This window comes from Zootoca vivipara, chromosome 7 (assembly GCF_965207765.1).
Source record: "Zootoca vivipara chromosome 7, rZooViv2.hap1.1, whole genome shotgun sequence".
Taxonomy (NCBI): Eukaryota; Metazoa; Chordata; class Lepidosauria; order Squamata; family Lacertidae; genus Zootoca; species Zootoca vivipara.
In genome coordinates, this window is record NC_142590.1 from 39,783,226 (window position 1) to 39,805,732 (window position 22,507).

The 22,507-nt window shown below is 41.4% G+C and overlaps 1 protein-coding gene across 2 annotated transcripts in view; it reads right to left on the bottom strand.

Moving 5' to 3' along the window:
• Positions 1-1,198: 1,198 nt before the first annotated feature.
• Positions 1,199-22,507, bottom strand: part of SCP2 (sterol carrier protein 2) — a 29,083-nt gene continuing 7,774 nt past the window's right edge. Inside the window, exons 8-16 of one of the 2 annotated variants that reach the window (XM_035121587.3) lie at positions 21,999-22,085; positions 20,696-20,846; positions 19,547-19,694; positions 15,575-15,682; positions 10,270-10,423; positions 7,270-7,363; positions 4,784-4,913; positions 3,327-3,406; positions 1,199-2,267 (exon numbers count right to left, since the gene is read on the bottom strand). In XM_035121587.3, coding sequence (XP_034977478.3) covers positions 2,172-2,267; positions 3,327-3,406; positions 4,784-4,913; positions 7,270-7,363; positions 10,270-10,423; positions 15,575-15,682; positions 19,547-19,694; positions 20,696-20,846; positions 21,999-22,085 — 1,048 coding nt within the window. In that variant the 3' untranslated portion in view covers positions 1,199-2,171. The remainder of the gene's footprint in view (positions 2,268-3,326; positions 3,407-4,783; positions 4,914-7,269; positions 7,364-10,269; positions 10,424-15,574; positions 15,683-19,546; positions 19,695-20,695; positions 20,847-21,998; positions 22,086-22,507) is intronic. The other variant, XM_088674053.1, reaches the window with a different exon arrangement.

Genomic DNA, 22,507 nt, shown 5'->3' on the forward strand with positions numbered 1-22,507 from the left:
AAATCCAAGTAGGACCAGGCTGCACTGAATTATAAGTTAAATTATTATTAAAATGATCTTTTGCTAGCTTAAAATTTTGGCTTGGAAACTGAAGCTTGGGCTTAGATTCACATGAACTTCAACCTGCTGGGTTCCCATCATTATCATCATTTTAGGAGGCTAGAAAGTGAAATAAAGATGTGAGGAACAAACTTCATGTGAATCAGACTTCAGCGTTATTTACCAGGGTCAAAAATATGTGGTCAAATTTAACCTAAAGAAGTGGCCATCCTAGTTCTCTAATGCATTAAGCAGCATCTCAAGCCATGATCTTACTGTTGCTTCACACCAAGTTTGGCACCAGTATACAGATACCAGAATCATAATATATGAATTTGTGTGACAAAACCTATCATGTTTCCATTAAATTACAGAGGAGAAGCCTCAATCATTTCCTAGTCTCAATTTCATGTGTCTTTAGATGGAACATGGCTATCAGGTGCCTAAAAATACAATTTAAACTATGATAAACAGCTGGTTCCTGAGTCCATTACATGAAGACAGGTATTTTTCTGCTGAAACAGGATGCTCACATATTTTGTTTATACACATCTGTTTCCAATTTACCATAATATATGGTCTACTACTGAGTACAGTTTCTCTTTTTCCAAGATTCTCATAATTATACAACGCAAAGGCATTAAAAGAAAAGGATATATATACACATCACACCTGTCAGAGCAACAGCAGGGAAATGTTTTTGGCAAGAGGATTACTAAAGCACAGAATGTAGAAACGCTTAGGGATTCCAGAGGTATTTCAATGTGGAATAACATTTAAGAGACGCATTTGACTTCTGACCCTAGGCTGCTGTTTAGAGCAGAACAGAAGGAAAAACAACTCGTTTCATTGGCCTACATTGCAGTTTCAGTTTTGAACAGCCTACTCCATGAGCTGTAACACAGAGGCCTGCATAATCTACAAAGCACTGCAGTAGCTTTCCATGCTAACATGAAAGTAACAGTCTGCTGAACTAAATGTTGCATACATTCCAGTGTCATCTGATCTTAACCATGCAACTTCTATGTACTGCACTCTGTTATAATCAAATAAAAACTGCCAAAAAAAACCAGCTCAAACTGAAGAATCGATTTAAATTTAGTATGAAAACTTTCAGATCAGAACACATTACTGCGAAACAGAATGACTTAAAAATGAATAGTATTTATATATGAATTTATTAAAGAATCATCAGTTTCCAGAACTCTGTATAGCACAGTTAAAACCAAACAAGTGCTTAAAAAGTGCTACCCTTTACCCTTGTAAGCATATGGTACGGAGAAAGCACTACAATTAAATGTTATTGCAATTAATGCAAACCATCTGATTTCCAACATGATAAAACAAGCCTTCATATGGGAATTTGGAAATTCTGTTCAATGAAGGCTCGGATCCAAATAAATCAATATAACTACCGGTAGTTCTCCTTACCTATGGGAGCTTTGGAGTTCTGTTTCTCCAGCATTCACCCACAATACCACCACCTTCGAAACTAGGTAGTATTTCAAAAGCAGTCTGTATGACAGGCATGTGTGTGCGCCTGTTACTCAAAGAAAGAAAGAAAGAAAGAAAGAAAGAAAGAAAGAAAGAAAGAAAGAAAGGCCCTCACTTGAGTATGTCCAAGCCCTAGGGCCTACCTAAAATAGTTCTCTGGATCCCAGCCAAAGTAAAAAAGTATTTCTTTGAGCTGCTATGGAAGTATTCTTAAGATACAAATGAAATTGTTTAAGTTTTTTTTTTTTTGCCAAACAGGTAATATTCTCTATCACTCTTCCTACTTTTTCAACTTCACAAGAATTTATGGGAGGCTGATCCCTTGATTTAGATTTTTTTTTAATGGTTTCAGGTGAGATAAAATCAGGGCTTGTTATACATCATGCTGGTGTTAACCATTATAAACAACCTAAGGCTATGCCAACCACTAATATTTTATTACTTTGCAATAGTTTAGGCTGATTTATGGAACATGGTGCCAAAATTTCCATTGAACAGAGGCCTCAGGAAAGCTAGAGTTGATCACACCTATTCAGAAAACCTGTCCCATGCTACTTCCAACATCTAGTTCCTGCTTAGTTTTTATATATATATTAAACACGTTGTTCACATCTAAATTGCATCTTGAAGTCGGTGGTTCAAAGTTTAGCTTTGACCGGTTGAAGCTGTAGGTTCTGTAGCTTCATAGCCATGCCCATGTTCCCAGAAATCTTCAATTTGCCTTGAAAGAACGCCTAGAAGAAATTTAAAAAGAGATTGAATTACATTTTCCAAGTAAATGCTTCTTATTTTTCCTCCTTGGATCACTTCTTCCAAGTTCAAATCCAAGTAATTTGAGAAACTGCCATAAAATATTTTAAATTTTAGATTGCCTTCTCTAAATGCATGCAAAACCTTCCACAGACAACATATATGAAAAAGGAGAAAAAGATCAAATGCATGTAAAAATGCATATAGATTAGTCATTTGTGATGGCTACATGACTTTGAGATACACACTGGCCCCTTCTGCATGTCATTGTAGAACATAAGCAATGCCCTTAACTGTGAACTAGTGGTGCACTATGGAACACTGTTGAATTGCAACAAGTTACAGGCCTTGGCCAACTCTGACATGCAAACTAGTGCTCATGGTTTGCTTCTCCAAAACAAATCACAATCAGTAACCCATAAACAAAACTTGGCTTACCATGAGGTGTGAATGCAGCCAATGAGAAAAAGCTGCTAGTTTGTCTACACCTGATGAAAGCTTCCACTGTTCAAAATGGCCAATGTGGTGCCTTCCAGGTGTTGTTGGACTCCAACTCCCATCAGCCCCAGCCAGCATGGCCAATAATCATGGATGATGGGACTTAAGTCCACCAAGATCTAGAGGGCACCATGTTGGCTGCCACCAGTTTTCATTATTGGACAGAAAATTATCTATCCCTGGCATTAGTGACCTCAGAGGAGAATTTTCTGTTTGTTAATACTGAAGAAACAATGTTGTAAATCAAGCCAACTAATAATAAAAAAGCCTTTTCAAAAAGGAACATTTCCATCTGCACAAAAGTGACTGCCAGCTAAGTAGTTTGCCAAATGCTTTGGAAATACTTTTAATGAAAATAGCCTGTGTTTGCCCATCTGCAGCAATTCTGATGTGAACAGGTGGTGAATTAAGTCAACCATCATTTAGTCTAAAGAACTTGGGAGGAAAAGGAACACAGGTTGTTCTCATTCGTTTTCTGCTATAAAATAAGCCTGTAGAACAATTAAACTAGAAGGATAATAGCACTTCCTCTGAATTTCACTTACTGTCTGCGGATTCATCTTGCCAGTCATCAGAGCCAGCAAATCAGCGTCAGCCATTGTAATTGTGCAGTCAGCTTTCTTATCTGTAAATAGCGGACAGATGAAACAAAATGGTCAGGAAAAGGTTTTTTTAAGGACTGCTTTAAGGGTATTTTGCTTTCTAACAGAGAAGCCTTAATGCAGATCCGCTCCCCTTATCAAGGAAGTCACTCTTCACTTCATACATTGCTGATACTGCCAATTCATAGCCACAGAAGCCCAGTTGTAAAATTCAGCTCATTTAAATATTGTCATTGACTTGGATCCAGAAACTCCATTCATAGGACCCTCCTGCCGGAGGAAGTGGGGAGGGAGAAAAACGCAACTCTCTCATATTTCTCCACTCCCCTGCAGACACCTGTGTATCCTGAAAAACTGCTCTGAAAAGCCCTTATGTATGTCCTGCTTGTGAGCTTTTCAAAGGCAACTGGTTGGCCAAGGTGGAAAACAGGATGCAAAACTCAACCAGCTTTGGTCTTATTAAGCCTCTGTAGGATCTGTGTCTCACCTGTGAACAGGAGGAGCTTGCTGAAGGGACACTCTGGGTCTAAACCATTACATTGTTATAGGGTGCCAGAGTTTGAGGGTGACAGTCACCCGTAACTCTTGGGTTCAGAAAGTTAGAATTAATCAAGGTTTGACTGAATGATGGTTGGAGCTTCTTGGAATCCAAGGCTGCAGCAATGGGAGGAACAGGACCCCTTTGGGATGTGAAAGTGCTGTTTTCCCACAATCTAGACTAAGTTGTATATATGTGTAAATAAACCATATAGCATAAAAACCAATGGGAAAATGGGCCCTGGGATAAGTGCCTGGAACCCCCTGAAATCTCACACTGCTGTGGAGAGATAGGAGTGTCAATATCAGTTCCATCTGCAGCAGTAACCAGAACGCGCTTCAAACCTTTTCATTACTAGTTTAACAGCACTATCCTCCACAGGATTCCATGATTGCAAAATGGGATTAATTTCCTAGTTAAGTGTACATAGGAATGCAGCCTTACTGGCACTTAATAGAACAGGCAGACCTTGTTCTTAATACTGCTGCTCTTTAACCACATGCATTGCATAAACATTTATGGATTGCAGAGAGTTCTTTGAACAGATGCTATCTTGCCAATGTCATTTTCGAGCAACGCAATTGATCTATGTCCAAGGGCAAGCATTTTATCTTCGCCTGATAAATGGAGCCCAATCCAAAGTCGAATGGGGGGAAATGCAGTACATATTTCTTTCTCTACAGCAGTATTGGCTCTTTTCAAATGATTATTTTTGCACAATTAATATACAGCTGTTACTCACTTGCCACCCTTTAATTGAATATGTTCCTATTTTGCAACCAAACCTACAGTACTTAAAAGTGGCATTACCTTACATTGCAATAAAACATTGGTGTTTTGTGGTGGCAAAAGCAGTACTGACCTGAGTCGAAATCCACACAGCCTTTACCATTTTTCACATCAACTACCCAAGTTGCTTCTTTACCTCCAGGACCCTCTTTTACTTTGAAGGCAAATATACCACCAATTTTCTTGACATACTGTTCCCCTTCCTGCAATCAGCACGAAACAATAATATATCACAGACCAAAAACCGACAGCATTTTCAACTTACAGAATGCATTAGGTATTTCCACACCATGCTAAATGTTTGCATGCTTGGACTGCCCTATGTGCTCTTTTATGGTTTGCAGGGCCCAGAAGGACTTTTGCTTCTGTGTCCTTGAACTGCAGCCTAGCCGCCCCCCCCCCCATGCTGTACCACGGAAGCCTTCTGAAAAGCCTTGTTTCAGAGATGCTGTTAGCCCCACCTCCCCCTCAAAAACAAAACCTCAGCAGGGAATGCAGACGGACAGTGCAACCCCCTGCAGATTTTGAGTGCAGTGGGAGGCAAAATGGTGCCCTCCAGATGTTGTCAGACTACAACTCCCATCAGCCCCGGACAGCATGGCCAATAGTCAAAGATGGTCACATTTGCAGTCCAACACCTGAAAAGCACCACATGGGCTACTCCTAGACCAGGAAGCAAGCCCCATGGAATGTAACAGGATTTACCTCTGAGGCAACATGTGAAGCATCATTTGGTTATCTTGATTATGACCTCTGTGCTAAACTTGAAACCACTCAGGTGGCAATTTATTTTGCTTACTTTCCCAACTCCAGATTTCATGCTCAGCCAAGAATAAGGCTAAATCAATGAAGGCAGAGAATGCAAGCGGAGAAGTTTGGTTTAGAACCCTTCTTCTTCGTTACAGGTTTTTGATATGCAGAGTGATGACGTAAGCAATGTATACAAGCTCTACCAAGTGACAAGTTTGAAAAACAGCATGACATACACTGCTTATTGAGTGTTTTCCCCCTCCTTCTATTATTGGAAAAATCACAGGCTTTCCCAGTATTTGAATTCTAAGCCCAGGAAAATCCATGTAATCTTTTTCCCCCAAGCTGTTCATATCAGATTGCTGGCATACCCCAGATAAATTGGAAAATTAACTAGGGAAACACTGACACATGCAAGCAACTTGAGGCCAGTTTTTTAAAGCATTTTTCAATGCAAAGAGGCACTTTAAATGTTGAGCTTCTCTTACAAAACCAGTGGAAATTAAGTATAGGAGAAATTAAGCGCAGGGGTCTCTTAATACTTGTTTTCTTTTACATGCTATTGGGGGGGGGGGGTCGGAGAGTTCCCAGCTTGAACAAAAAGCATAGCAACCGTACGCTCTGAAATTAAGTTTGAATTGCTGCTGACGTGCTGAGGCTGCAATCCAAAGCCCCTTTTTGCCCCAGGGGGAGAGGCCGAGCCAGCCCGAGATCTGCTGGATCCTAATTTGCCCCACTGCCATCATCGCACGATGGTATCAGGTGCATTCATGGCACCAGCTTTAGGGCTGGTAGGATTTGTCTGCCCTCTCTCCTTCCACCCCGGCTGGTGTAAGCAACTGAGCTACGGATGCAGAAACGACTCCAGCATTATATAAAGCTGCTGCCTCTGGAATTCTAACTAGAGTTTGAGAAATCTAACTTAGGGAACCCACGAGAAACTTCACTACAGTACTACCATCTGCAAAGCAACCATTTGCTAGGGCCAGTTTATAATGGACAAAATACCTGACATAGCATTTTGCAAGCTTAACCTCTGGGGGGAGCGTACAATAGGGATAATAGATAAGAATGCGAAGAATGGTTTTGTGCAAACTCATAATGCCTGCCAGAGGACACTGCTTGCCCTCAGTCATTCTCCAACTCTTGTGCATGGTGGAGTCTGCCTTTCATATAGCCTGTAGGTAGATGGGGTCTGGATCCAGCAGCTATGCAACCATGTCAAATACTTCTCTTGGTAGCAGGATGCGCATATGCAAAATAGGAGGGATTCTTTGTAGATGGTGTGCGTGTGAGTGTGAGTGAAGAGGCTGCCTCCAGGGGTAGGCTAAATGCTTTTATGTGGGGCCCCTCCATATATGGAATTCTCCATATATAACCCAATATCCATACCTCCCAAACTTATACTGTACTTTCAAAATTGATTAATGACACTCAATCCCACAAAGAGTTATTTTAGTATGATGCCTGCTATTGCACAAGTTGCAACAGCTGAATTTTTTAAAGAAGCTGTAAAGTTCAAGTTGTACGTCAGAGGCCTCCGTCAGCTATTATCTAAACTGAATACAAAATCACTATGTTGTTGTCTTAGGACAGAATTGTGCCCTGCTTTGGACAACCTTCTTTTCTGCGGGTAAGGGGGAAAGTAATCATTGGAAATAAAAATGTTCAACTTGACTATTAATTTGACTTCTAACCGGAACAAAAATTGGCAAAACAAGTTTGTTTCAAGGAAAGTAATCCTTTGCCAAAACATGAACTGCAACTTCGCAAAATTATTCCATAAACATGTTTTGTTACTTTACATACCTCTTGAAGTTTCTTTTCAATTTCTTTGAAGACAAAATCTGCCTTAAATCCATCCACAGCTGCCCTGGTGGGAATAGCTTGGATTTGCCTATTCCTGAAATGGGAGAAAGTCACAAAGATTTGTTAAGCTTACCTGAGTGACTGTAGCGCACACCCCAAAGTGTATTTTGTGTACCCATGTGTAAGCATGGGAATGTCATCTCTTTCAATTATTTCAAATTGAAGAACCATAGATGTCTCTGTGATAAGGTGGGTAGACAATTAACATGACCTAAGACGTGTGGTAAGGGGGTAACCATGAGTCCACTTATATATTTCAGAGTATTGTCCACATGCAAACAAATAAGGGTCACATCATCAAATTCTGCTGGGGTTTTTGAAACTGCTCCGGAATCCCACGGGGGGGGGGGGGAGGAACTGAGCTTCTATCATCCTTGTAATTCAGAAGGATGGGGAGATATTTCTCTAGTGCAGTGATGGGCAACCTTTTGAGCTTGGTGTGTCAAAATTCGTCAAAAAACCGGGCATAACTCGGGTGGTGTGTCACTTCGAGAGAAAAAACCACAATTTTGCGATATTTATAGTTTAAATAACAAAAATGTATAATTGTAATATATAACTGTATTTAATAAACCAAAAACTAACTATTTAACCAAACCAAACCAAAAACCCCTTATTTATCACAAAGTGCCCAGAGTTGTTGAGCTTTTTTGGGGGAGCTGCTGACCAAACAGCACAGAAAGGCTTAAAAAACCAATCTCTGGCTACCAGCAACAACAACAACAAAAATGGATCCAGGTTTTAACAGCGGAGACAAGCTGTACCGGAGACAAGCTCTAGTGGAGACAAGCTGTAGGAGGAGCGGGAGAACAAATGGGGGGAAAACAACAACAACAGCGTGAATGGGCCGATGGGGCGCATGCCAGCAGTGAGGGCTCTGCGTGTCACATCTGACACGCGTGTCATAGGTTCGCCATCACTGCTCTAGTGCTTTCCCCTTCACTCACTAGAAACACAGATGAGAGAGGCATTTTGCATATTCCTTTCACCCTAATATAAGTATTTTGCTTTTTTGGAGAAAAAAAAGAATACACCAATATTGGAATGGGAACACAATTTTTTTTTTCTGGTCCTACCACATAAGCGAAATCCAGTTGCTTAGACTAATTACTAGAGGTAATCAATCTCAGCATAGTAACTCTAACAGTAAACAATAATTATGGCAAGTGTACAATGAAACTCTGCAACAAAGTCACCTCTCACCTAATTACCCGCTATTAACTCCCAGCTTCAGTTACATAACCAAGCTGCATACTCAGGGAAGATCTAACAACATGATTTTGCAATTAGATAGCCAGAGGCAGCTACAATGCGAGCAAAATCTAACTGATTTTATCTTCTGAAAAAGCACTGGATTTAGATGTCTGAAATTCACATTTGGCAAATCACCGTCTCTGAGCCTCATCTTCCTCAGTGGATTGCTGTGATGAGAAAATGCAACCTCTCCCAAGCCCTTGGGAAATATATCAAGAACTTGGGACAGATTGCATTATATATGTTGGGAAAGAATCTAAATGCATCAAACGTTTAATGGTTCATTTTTCTAGTTGAGCATGGGAATTATTAGCATAGATTCCAGCACTAACATTTCAGAGGGCTGGAGAGCAAGTTCCTCTGCTCTAAAATGCAAAGCAGCAAAGCCTGCAAATCCAATGTATTGTTAAACCCAGTTTTGAAAGCGAGAGATCTATAGATGAAAATGGAGACCAGACTGCATGCATGCATGCATGAATGTGGATGTGAGTGTGCAGAAGTGTGTATGAAGGTGCAAATGTGAGTCCTTAGGAGAGGCCAGCTGAAGATTGGCAATTACTCCCACACCTAAGGGCTTTCCAACCCTGAAACAGCCAAACCCAAACAGCCTCCGCTCTAAGAAACCTTTCATTAATTTGATAGCAATCAATCAGTGTTTTTTACTCTTGCTCATATGAATTAAACGTCTCTAAAGATGTTCATCTTTAGAGTAGGGTGGCTCTCCCTACTGCAAACGACTTGACTTGAAAAACATTTCCAAAATCCCACTGAATCTCCACAAAACCCAAGTTGGAATACAGGAGGAGGAAAATCCAGGTTGCAGTGTAAAAGTATGCAACAAACACCTGTGACTTGTTGCTTCACTATTGGCAAGAAAACATACAAAAGAATTTATGAAGCTCTTTAGCGAGTAGGATGCCTTTCAACAAAGGCTTGAAAGAGGAATTTCTAAAGATAAAAGGTCACACACCAATTTACACTTAGGTATATTTTCTGCAATCTAATTTTAATGGCTTTTAATGTGTAACCTTTAGGATGTTATCTGAATCTGCTCAGCAGGCAAATAAAATAGAAACCCACAGGCAACTGTGAGTACTGTAATTTGCAAGTCAATTTCCTTACTATGTATCCAGAAGTATTGAGACATTTTTTAAAAAAAGCACACTCAGTTTATAGCCCGTCTCCATTGCCTGTTTTTAGTTTTCTAAATCGTTTTGAAACTGCCAATTCTGCACATTCCTTTAACTGTTGTTTACTTTAAAGTTTTTGTTTTCTTGTTTCAACATGGAACCAGACTTCAGAGAACATGATTAAGACACAGCAATTCTATCCATAACCAAAACCACAATTAAAGTTTCCAGTGGCTGAAGAAACCAGAGTAGCTAGCATTAAATAAATAAAACGCTGAGCAACAGATTTGTATTTACAAGCAATATCCTGCCTGCTATAAAGAAACAACAGGACCCCCAACTTTCTCCTTGTTTAATTTGGTATTAAAGCAGAACACAAATGCAGAAATAAGCCACTAAGATCATGCAACAGGACATGGGATTTCAAACTATTTAGTTCTGTATGGCAGTTGTCTGGATACAATAATATATTTAAAGATAATGAGATAAGCTGAGTAAGATTACAAATAATAGGTTTGCAAAAGAGGGTGCACACACACAAAAATTAAAAGCTCACCTTGCAGCCTCAGGAAAGCCCATTCTGTATAGAGTTATGACTACAGCACCTCCAAGGCCCAAGTTATGCTGCAAAGCAACCTTTGCACTGGAAACCTGCCTCTTTCCGGCTTCTCCTCTTAGCTGCCAGCAGAGTTCAGCACACTGAGCCAGACCTAATGCATCAAATGCAGAGAATGTAGATCAAGCTGTATTATACCGTAAGAGCATCATGCTGTTTCATTACGCCCAGCCGAGAGGAAGCAAAAGGAAGTGGGTCAAATGTTTGAGCAATCAGAATGAATCATTTATGCTTAAAAGATACATTAAAGCAACAGCTATTAACAGGAGCCTTTAAACAGTAAATGTTTCAATATATACAGAGTGACTGGGGAACAAAATGCTGTCCCAAATTTCATGTGAGGCTGGATCGTAGTATATTGTTCCTGTTTATTAAAATATTGGAGCTCAAGGGCAAGCCTGCACATGTTTATTCAGAAGTAAGCTCCGTCTTGTTCGATGAGCTTCACTCCTAGCTTAAATGAGCATCAGATGGAAGTCTTAGAAAATGCTCCAAACATACAAGTTTTTAGTAACTTCAAAATTTTAAGATAGATGCCTCTTCTTGCCACGTATTTCAGACACACAACCACAAAAGAAAGCATAATAAAAATCACACCACCACCAATGAAAAAACAGACTCTGAATAAAACCTCTGTATGGCTTAAAGTTTCCTCTAAAAGTTTTCCTCAGAAGGCAAGCGTTCTGACTCACCGCAGGCTTGGAGTTGAGATATTCTTTAGAAAGCATTTTTCATGACACTGAGGCAACTCTAGTGAATATAATCTAGCTAATACATTGTTTTCCTAAGACATCCTATCAGTCTCCATAGGTTGGATTCTTAGACAAATTAATTCCAAAGCTTGTAGTCCTCAAGATATATAGTTGAATGGCAACTTCCACTCCCCTGAGCACTGGCTACCCTGGAATCTGGCACACCCAGGAGGGCCACCACAGTTTAGCCACCCTTGCTGCAACAATAGATCTGTCACTTAACTTCAGCTGTGGTCACATTTCAGCTATTGGGGATAAATGAAACTTGGCAATGGAATGTGGAGGTCCAGGAACCTCAGATACGACACACCCATTGCATCTCTTTCCTCCTTACCGGCACCTGTTGCAACCCCTCAACAATGCTGCCTGGTCATTTGTTAGGAAAAAACTGGTGGGTGTGTTAATCAGGGAGAGCAGCAGCTCCTTCTCTTCACTGCCATACTTCTTTCACTTGCCTGCCCTAGGCTACCATAAGGTTGGGAGGAAGAGTAGCAGCAAGGACTCTTGGCTACAGACCCCCTACAGAAGTGTGGGCCTTTCCAAGTGCTCAGCCATGCCAACCCCTGGCACTGACCCTGACAATAAGCACTCCAATCATGAAGTGTCAATCAACCCAAGGGCCATTTATGCTAGTTAATATGGCAAAACACACACGGTACCATCAATTGCTAATGGCAGGAAAACCTGGCCATTTGAACATGTACTCCCCTTCACAGTTAATAGCGCTGCAATATATTTTCCCATTTAAACATTTGTTTTGTAAACTCAAGACTTGAATTTGATCTACGGTAAGTTCAGGATATATGCAATCCATTTAGAGTCCTCCTACGTGTCACAGATAGCCCTTCTAACCCTCCTAAATGCTATTCTGACTGTGTCACATTAAGACTACACCAATATCAGTCCTGCCTTCTCATAGTAGTTCACAAACTAGGCCATCGCTTCCTGAAGACATCCAGCTCTATTCCTGGCCAGGATTTGATCTTTTGCTAGAAAATCAGGAATAGGAAACCTGTGGCCCTCCAGATGTTAGTGGACTTCAACTTCAACTCCCATGAGAGTTGGAATCCAACAACATCTAGAGCAGGCATCCCCTCCAGATGTTTTGGGCTACAATTCCCATCATCCCTGACCACTGGACCTGTTAGCTAGGGATGATGAGAGTTAGTCCCAAAACATCTAGAGGGCCACAGTTTGGGAATGCCTGATCTAGAGGGTCACAGATCCCCACCCTTCATCTACACCAGTGGAGGATCTCTACTATAAAGACTAGAAACCAAACCATAATTACAAAGCAGTCAAGATGCTACTGTGTGCTGTATCTCTTAGGGGGCAGCCCTTAGCTCCCAGAATGTTGCCAACAGACTAGCTCCAGAAGGTGGAGGACGATCACCTCCTGCACACAGACTAAGCACTAAAAAGCTGTGGAGTGACAAAGTTTCTACAGCATAGGAGATTGCATCACTATGACTAAAGAGTGATCTCTCTCCAGGATCAATGCTGAAGTCAGCCCAAACAATCATGCAACTTCTGTCAAACCCTTGTTTGCACAGAACTGCAGGGCTGAAGTCCAACTTTCTGCACACCAGCAGAATCCTTGACACCCTTAACACTCTCGCCCTCAATGTTCAGATTACGAGGAGGCCCAGTAAGGATGCACAGAAAAAACTGTTCCATGCCAGAGATCATAATGAAGCTAACGAACTAGTTCAAATGTACGGTTCAATATTTTAAAGGGCTGATAAATTAACTGATAAATTCCTGCCACCACTTTTGAAAGAACAAATAGTAAATTAGAGGGCCGCATTGCTTACTGAGGAGTTAGAAAGCAATCTACAATAGCACAAGCGTCCAAAGACTCCATGTCGAAATTTAAATTATTGTAGTAATGGGGAGGGGGGCAAACCTTTCTACAAGTTCCTATTAAATTTTAAGAACTTGGCTTTCTTTAAAAAAAAAAGGTTCCAGTATTATTTTTACAATTTTTATTATCACTGTTTAAGGTTTTTAGTCACTTTACACCACTGTCTCAAAGTAACTTACAAATAATAGAAAAAGATGCAATACATGAAAAACAAGTTAATTAAAAGCAAAGCACAGTAATCAGGCCATAACAACAACCCTTCTATCTCAGGTCTAACCACAGGTCTAACCACAAGAGAAAGCCCTCAGAAGGATGAATATATACCCCACCAACCACTGTAAAGAAAAACATAAAATAGTCAAATGCCTGGGGAAAGAGAAACATCTTTGCCTGTGGCCAAAAGGATATCAGTGTTGGTGCCTGGTGAGCCACCCTGAGGAAGAGCGTTCCACGGGGCTCATGGCTGCAAAAATATGCCAAAAATGAAATGGTGGAAGAAATGGTAAACTATCTAAGTTAAATCGACAGGAGTCCCACGTCTTGAGAGTTTTTCCAAGACAAAATCAAATCACATCTTACAGCCATCTTTAAAACAGGATTAACTCTAGAATAAGCACAACTTTACCCATCAATGATGTCTGTGAATAGGATGGTAACCGGAGAAACATCAGCATTGTGCCGAAACTCATGCAAAAAGCCACAAATTATCTGCAATGTTTCAGTTTGTTTTGAGTTCCTATTGTGGGCTGTGCTTTACTAATAAACCAGCTGTGGACTTCTCAGTCAGTGTAGGCAATACTGAACTAGTTGGGTCAATGTCTGATTTTCTCCCTGAAACAATGGCAGCTTGACTCTGCTATGAAGCACCACATTTTTGATGAAGAGCTTGCAAGAGCTTCGAAATGCTAAATGTTTGGCAAACAGATCCGTTTCTAGTTACAGGTAGGTAGCCGTGTTGGTCTGAGTCGAAGCAAAATAAAAAAATTCCTTCAGTAGCACCTTAAAGACCAACTAAGTTTATATTTTGGTATGAGCTTTCGTGTGCATGCACACGAAAGCTCATACCAAAATATAAACTTAGTTGGTCTTTAAGGTGCTACTGAAGGAATTTTTTTATTTTATTTAGATCCGTTTCTGTTTAGGTCTGGATGAACACATCAAACATGGATGTGAGAAATGTTTTTTCCCCCACTGCTACTCCATGGGGGGACTTGTGACAGAAAGAGACTTATGGTGCATTTCTCAGTGACACTCAAGTTAGGATTAATGCTAATGTATGAAATGTTAAGGCCTGAAACAAACCCGAATAATTCAGAAGCCTGCTTAGCACTCCCAGTCCAAGGGAGGTCATCTGGTCCACAAGTTGCCAGGGCAAGACACTCAACCTGCCTCCTCCCTAGCCTACTAGAAGCAGATGCTTGTGTCCATGAAAGGAGGAGAGGGGAAAACAAAGGCTGGTATTCAATTACTGCCTCTCATCATTGCAAGGATTTCCATTTGTGCAGGGGACTTCCTTGTCCTCAATGTGTGCCCCTAGGGTGATGACTTTTTCATTTTTTTCCCTCAAAAATTATTTCCTGTAGCACAAATGGATGAACCTTTGCCTGTTAATGACTAAAATGAGGTATATTCCATTGAAATATTTAAAAAGGTTACGCACAAACCGTTTTTAATTTTTTTGTATGCCGTTTTGGGGGGGGACCTCAAAACTCAGCCAGCAGACCCTGCCGGGCATGCTGGCAAAAGAACCTACAGGAGAGGTAGCAAAACATCGTCCTCTAGCGGCGTCTATACTGTTACTGCAGCTAAAAAAAGCTTCCTTTTGTGTTTGATGACCCTATATAATGTTGTATATATGTGACTCTAAAGCAGGCATCCCCAAACTGCACCCCTCCAGATGTTTTGGCCTACAACTCCCATGATCCCTAGCTAGCAGGACCAGTGGTCAGGGATGATGGGAATTGTAGTCCAAAACATCTGGAGGGCCAAAGTTTGGGGTTGCCTGATCTAAAGCTTGGGTTCAATTTTATATCTGCTTACAGTGACTTCAAAAATGGTCAAAAAACTGATAAATAAAAAATTTTTAAATCATTTTGTGTGTGAGGGTTTTTTTTTATCAAATCTCTTTGAAAGCAAGATTTTATCTAATCTTTAATGAAAGCTCATCAAATTATGATACAGGGAAATGAGGTTGTAAAAAAGTCATCACCCTAGTGTGCCCCTCTGCAAATCTACTTCAGAGGGAAAGAACACTCCATTAGAGAAGCAGAAATCATTGCACTGATGGAATTTTCACTTAGCGTTATGTTGGATTCCACCCAAAGAGGGATTTACCAGCCCTGTGCTTTAAGAGTGCAGTTTGATCCATGCCTACTCACAAGTGAAATCCCACTGGGATTTACTCCCAGGTTAGAGACTATAGGACTGCAGGAATACTATGGCAGGTGACAAGGTCTCTGCAATTCAGCCTTGTCAAAATGGCAGATCAGCAAATCCAGTAGTTATCCGCAACTGCTCTAAACCAAATAAAAGGTGGCCTAATAAAAACATTGCTCAAAGTAACACACAAACATGTTTCCCATATACAAATACTAAAAGCATTAGATAAAAAAAGATTATATTGAGTTACCTGTGGCACCCAGTGGGTGTCCTTTTGAAATCAAGCCGCCACTCGGATTTATGACCCATTTTCCACCATAGGTATTGTCTCCTCGGTCAATCAGCTCACCAGCTCCTCCTAAAAGAGAGAGAGAGAAGGATAGATTAATAATACGTGCATCTTAAATTAAATCCCCTAGGTACACATAGATGTTATTTAGCTGAAAGGATTATAAGACTCGCCCTATTCATCAAAAGAAATTGTTGAGCTCCTGTCTTAGCACGCAGGCTTCGCATAAGCATCTGGTCAGCCACTGTGAGAACAGGATGCTGAACTGGATGGGCCACTGGTCTGATCCAGCAGGCTCAATGTACAGGGGCGTAGCAATGGGGGGGCCCCCGGGCTCCACTCTGCCGGGGGCAGCGCACCCCCTAGCCACCTCCACTGACGGCTGCACTCCACAAGCGGAGGAGCCTAAGCGGCAGCATCCCCATGCAGGGCTGAGGTTTGCCGGGCCGGTGGCTCAGCTCTAGCGCTGGGATCCTCCGCTCGCGATCCCAGCGCTAGAGCTGAGCTGCCGGCAAACCTCAGCCATCCGTATGGGGATGCTGCTGCCCAGGCTCCTCCGCTGAGATTGCAAGCGGAGGATCCCAGTGCTAGAGCTGAGCCGCCGGTATGACACATGTGTCATGCGCGTTTGATGCATGTGTCTTGCACGGCACTGCCATGCATGCATGCATGCTGCGTGGGCGACGCCCCACCCCCGTGTGCATGCCCACGGTGCCGCCCCAGGAGGCGGAAAGCCTTCGTCCGCCCCAGTCAATGTATGTTCTTATGTAAACTTGTCCAACATATATGATCAGATGTCAAGCAACACTTCAATTCACTGTTCTAATGCACTTTATGTTTTTGTTTGTTTTGCATTAAGAAAAATCCTAGGAGGCACAAAGGTTTGCATTCAGTTCAATAAATCTGGCACTTTTGCAATTAATACAATGTAATAGTGGGGAGATGAGATGACTTCATTAGGCCCTATGGCACAATGGCTTTAATTTGAAGCATATACCCTGTGATCCTGCCACCAAGTTTTTCTTGGAAATAATCTCTTCCAGCAAAAATTATTATTTCCGAGAAATGTTATAGCTAAGCCTATGGAAGGCTTTCTGAGAAGCAGAAGCTTTGGGAAAGTTCTCAACCCTTTGCCTGCCTGTCACAATTAAAACCCCTGCAGGGAGAAAACTGGGACGGGGGAGCAACAGGCAGGAAAAAGGTTAAGCATCCCTTCAGTCCAAATTGGCTCTGCTCCAGGTGATCCACTCCCAAAGCAGCTTTGCGCTGGGAAAGACAACCACAAGGCATTTGTCAAGGATGCAAAACTGAGGGTCTTTGGCTGGGATTAGCATTTCCTATACAAGATGCCACATCATCAACAACCTACCCAAAACACAGAGTACAACGTGATATGTGCACTGAATGAAGTGCCATTTCTCAACGATTACAAAGCCAACCATTTAAAGATAACTCACCATCAACATAGGAAAAGATGGGTGTTTATATATTGATAAGTATAGAAAATATCTGAGCCATATTGGATGCTACCACCCCAACTTAAAGGGGGGGGGGACACCACTGACGAGCCACTGACTAAAAGATACTTAAAGTTTTGCTAAGAAAAATAGATACAGATCATGCTTATGTAGCCTTTTCTGTTGGATTCCAAGTGTTCTCCTTTATTATTACCATGTACCCCCTAGTGGCAGGAAGAGGAATAACATACATAATTGTATTTGGTAAACGATAAGGGATTATTGACCATAGACCCAAGTATGTGCAAGTCATATTGAACGTGACAGGCAGGAGTAATTCTGCAAATGGCAGGTGTGTGTTTATGCCTAATTGTGTCTCCCTAGTCCAAATTCACTACTCTGTTCTGAACACCATACTAGCATAGTGCATATAAGTTGCATAGGTTGCTTTCTGATGCCCACCCAAGAAGCCTGTGAGACCCACAAAGATTCCCCACGAGAGATTGTGGACCTCTATCTCAAAAGGTTCTAAATCCATGCTATAAATCAAATTAGGATTTTTGCCCCTGTGTGTACACAATGCTTTGCATTTACTTACACAGAATCTCATTTGCCATATTGTTGCCCATTCATCCAAGTCTGGAGAGTTTGGGATTTTTCTATCCTGAATCATTTTGTGTCCTCTGAAAGCTTAGCTAGAGGACTGGCCATGGCGAACTACAGATCATTTTAAAAGAAAGTTGAATAGAACTTGTCTTAATTAGGGTTGGGGGAGCAGTTTGAGTCAGGCCTCATTTAAAATCTCATCTATCGAATTCTCACTTTCCAAAACAATATGCAAACTGCAGCACAGCTATCTTTTGAAATTCACACCTCTGAATTTTGCTATGCAGTTTGCCAAGCAATGCTTGTTACAAAATGGGAAAGTGTGCATAAAAACGTACTGTGAAAGTAACACCAAAATGCATATTAAGTGAAATCGTTTGCAAAAATATATCTACAGTTCAGTAGTCAAAACAGCATAGAAAAATGGGTTTATTAGGAGAAATTTGCACTAAAATTCTGGTGAATTTTAATGAGGATTTTTAAAAAGTCGCTAATTACTGCAAAATGTAGAGAACTAAATTTAAGTCTGGAAAAATGAGACACTAAGAGAAGCAAAATTCCCTAGTCTCAATACAGACCCGGGGGGAAAGCCCAGTGCGCAATACTCCCCATTGCTAAAGCTATACATTATTCACAACAGCACCAGTCCTCATATCCCATGACTACTACGGTATGTTGACCAAGAAGCCTTATGCACGAGAATCTATCAAAAGTTTCTGTCGGATCTATATAATATTTTGAGTTGCCAATGGGCATCATGGAGCCCTCAGAACCCTCTTTTGCACATGCTAAGAAATGCTGACCATCTCAATTTTAGAAAGTGGAGGGGAGGTTTTCCCTTCAGAGGGGTTATATAGTAGGAGTGGGTTGTTGCACATTACAGAGGGTTAAATTATTTCTGGTTGTTTTTTTAATAGAGGGCATAGTTGTTCTTCGGGGTGGGGGGTGCAGTTCTGAACAATACCAGTTTTCCTTTTGTGAAACTGCCCTCTCAACAACAGTTCATATATAGACCTTTCCAGTGTCTTCCACAGTGAAGGCAAAGGCAACTAACTCAATTTACATGGTTTTTAATGTACTATATTGCAACTTTGCTGGTATTTTTATGGATTATAATTTAGTAATGATTTATTGCAATTCTTGAGTGAATTTCCAGTTACTTATTATTTCTTGATAATTTGAGACTTTACTTTGATTACTTTATTTGATGTACGTTGTTTAAGTCACATTTTGTATTACTTGTACTGGATGGGATTGTTTTAAGATGTGTGATCCTTTTTGTATATTTTGTTGTTTATTCAGCATGTCAGCCAGCCTTGTGTACAGCAATAGGCTATAGAAGGGAAGTATACAAATAAGAATGGAAATGAAAAATGAAATGAAATTTAGTTCAGCTAGTTTCTCATCCTAATGTCGTTAAAGAAATACATAATGTTATACCTTTGGCAATTTCCTTCTCAAATCCCTTCTTTGGTTACCTTATTGTTTGTTTTGACAAAGCTTTTGTTCTTTTATAGCTTTCCCAATTTCAACCATACTTTTGCAGCGAGGCCCAAAATTCTAACAGTGGCGCACTCTGCTTGAATTTGGCAGGAGGCAGGTAAAGGAGGAAATAGGGGTTTCCTTAATGAAACTATAACTTAGGTTTGTAAACCTTTCCTGAGCTCTATAATGTATGATTTATTTAGGTTTTGAAATATCTTTCAATTTTCCTTTGAGGAAACTGATAGTCTCAGTGGGCAGGGCCTCAGGCTATATGCTTCTGTCAACTTACCTTTCTTCCGGAAGTCAGCTTTGAGGAGTTAACTGGGGAATTAAGTGAATTTAATTGTAGGCTGGATTGTGCCCAATGTTAATATTTAAAGAATACCTTCAGGACAAAGTCCCAGAGCTTCGTAAGTTATTAATTCACTAGCAGAGAAACAGTCATGAAGTTCTATCACGTCCACATCTTCTGGTTTCAGGCCTGCTTTTGAGTAACATCTTTTTGCAGCCTCCTTTGTCATATCATAGCCAACCTATTAACAAAATATAACAGACCTGCATTTGAACTAATAGTTCTTATTTGCTCAACTCCTGTCAACGTTATTGCTTTGCAAATTCTGAAAATCTAGGACATATCCCATCATTATAATACTGGTAACAAATAAATTGCATGTACACAGGGCCGGCTCTAGGTAGAGCCCCGGTGGTGCGGTGCGCCAGGGCGCCAGGCTGGTAGGTAGGGCGCTGCGCGGCAAAGCCGCGCGGAAACCATACTGCGCCCTGCGAGGGCGGGGGCGCCAGAGCGATCTCTGCCCCTCAGCGCCAGGGCACCCGACCTGCTCGAGACTGCCCTGCAAATACAAAATGTCAGTATCCAGACATTTCTCCAATCAAGGGATGCGGCAAAAGCAATGTGTGCCACATTAAGATCCTTGGCAGAAAGAAGGGATATGAATGTAGCAATAAATAAACTATTATTTTTAGCCAGTGGGTCTCAAACCCTCGGTGAATCATAAACGTCCCCTGCATGCAAAGACAAGCTTGTGTAGATTGAGCAGACGAGACAAACTGAGGGTCCAAGAAGGTGGTTTCTGCATGTGCTGTAGACGGAAGTGAGGGGCAGAAGGGGATTGTCAACCTGGGAAGGTAGGCCATAGGAAAAGGAAAACTCTGACCCTAAAGCTATGCTGCCTTGCAGGACATCTTCAGGAGAAGAAAAAGCTAAGGAGTAAAACCTACACAAGTCCAGAGTGCAATCCCTAAGACAGCTGGATGGCGCCTTGTACACCTCCTTCCAGCAACTCCTGCAGCCAAGCTGGTGGAGCTCTGCTTTCCTTTGGACCACATCAACAAGGCCCTGTTGTCTAGGACCTCCATACACACTGCTCAGGCTTGCACTAGGGGGAGGTCACTTGGGTGCTGCAAGTGCAACAGTTTGACTTCACCCCCGGAGACGCACTTTATTGTCTCCATAAATGCAGAATACATTGACCGAAAGCAAGTGCCACTGCATACGTCAGAATAGCAAGCCTACCGCTTTAATGCAGCTGTTCTCTGCAAATGTGCTTGGAAGATCAGTCATCATCTCCTGGGCCACAATTTCAACGGCTCTCGGCTCCAACCCTTTCTTCCTCACAAACTCTTCACTAGCCAGTACCGCTGCTGCTGCCCCATCAGAAGTTGGGCTAAAAGAGATGCAGAGTTTGAGAGTCACCTAATCGATATATATTGAATTTCACATGCAAAAGAAGGGGAAGGGGGAATTATAATTCACAATGCAAAATGAATCACCCATTAAGAGCAAAAGATAAGGCAGTTACTGGTCCAAAGAAGATTAACAGCATCACTCTGAAGATCAAACTGATCATAAAAGCGCTCACACTTTAATCCACACAAGGTAAAGCAATGGGGTTGTCGATGACCAAATCGTACTGCAAGTAGACACACTGAAATCAATATACATAACTAACTTTATTGGTTTCAGTGGGTCTATTGTGAGTAGGCTTAGTTGATGCAATCCAATGTATATAGTTACATGTCATTATTTTTTTAAAAAAAGAAAAAGCTTCTGGAACAAAGACAATTATGTTATACTGAGCTTCCCTAAGTCAATGAAAAGTTGAATAACATTCCATAATGTCAGTGAACTGAAATTCAGGCAGTTACAGGTAGGTAGCCGTGTTGGTCTGCCGTAGTCGGAACAAAATTTAAAAAATTCCTTCCAGTAGCACCTTAGAGACCAACTAAGTTTGTCATTGGTATGAGCTTTCATGTGCATGTACACTTCTTCAGTATCTGAAGATACTTTCTTGGTCATGCACACGAAAGCTCATACCAATACTTAGTTGGTCTCTAAGGTGCTACTGGAAGGAATTTTTGAAATTCAGGCAGGCAGCTCAAGCAGAATCTCCCTTTTTCATCTCCAGAGAAAGGGCCACGTCATGTGTTATGGAAATCAACACTTCTTTGCAGACCAGAAGGGCTCCCTATAATATATGCCTCCCCTCTGCCCCCCCTCTTTACTGCACAACTGGATGCCCCCAACATGTGGCACCCATATACATGAGCAAGAGCTTACACATTACGCTTTCTTCTCTACCACAATTGTGCACAATGCACAGGTGTAGGGTGGGGAAGAGAGGCGCAGGGCTTGATGTGTGTTTTGCTCCACTCTCTATACATTTATGCCACACACAGAAGCAACGCATGAATAAGGCCCTTAGGGACGGCACATGGAGATGGGCCATCAATCCCATTTCTTGCATACAGAATGTCCCAGGTACCATCTCCAGGATTTCCAGTTTAACAGATCATAGATAGCTCAGAAATATTCTTACCAACACTGTAGTATTGTTAAGTAATCAAAAACTTTACGTGACTGCAACACTTCATCTAAACTGTACTCCTTTTGAAACTGAGAATTCCTAAGGGGAAAAAAAACAAGGGGAAATTCCATCTCAATTAATATAATACTCCTCAAAACAGAGAAATTGGCACCTTTTATTTAAAAATTTTACAACACAACAGCCTTATGTGAATAGAGCGTGATAACATAGGAACTACTCTGCACATCAAGCCAAAGTCCACCTAGTCCAACATAACATTATGCATGATGGACAAAGAGTTTTCCTCCCTCTCCCATATATTAGATCAGGCATCCCCAAACTTCGGCCCTCCAGATGTTTTGGACTACAATTCCCATCTTCCCCGACCACTGGTCCTGTTAGCTAGGGATCATGGGAGTTGTAGGCCAAAACATCTGGAGGGCCGCAGTTTGGGGATGCCTGTATTAGAGTCTCTAGGCACACCCAAGCCATGCATGGAGGTTATGGCCCACCTGAGTTAA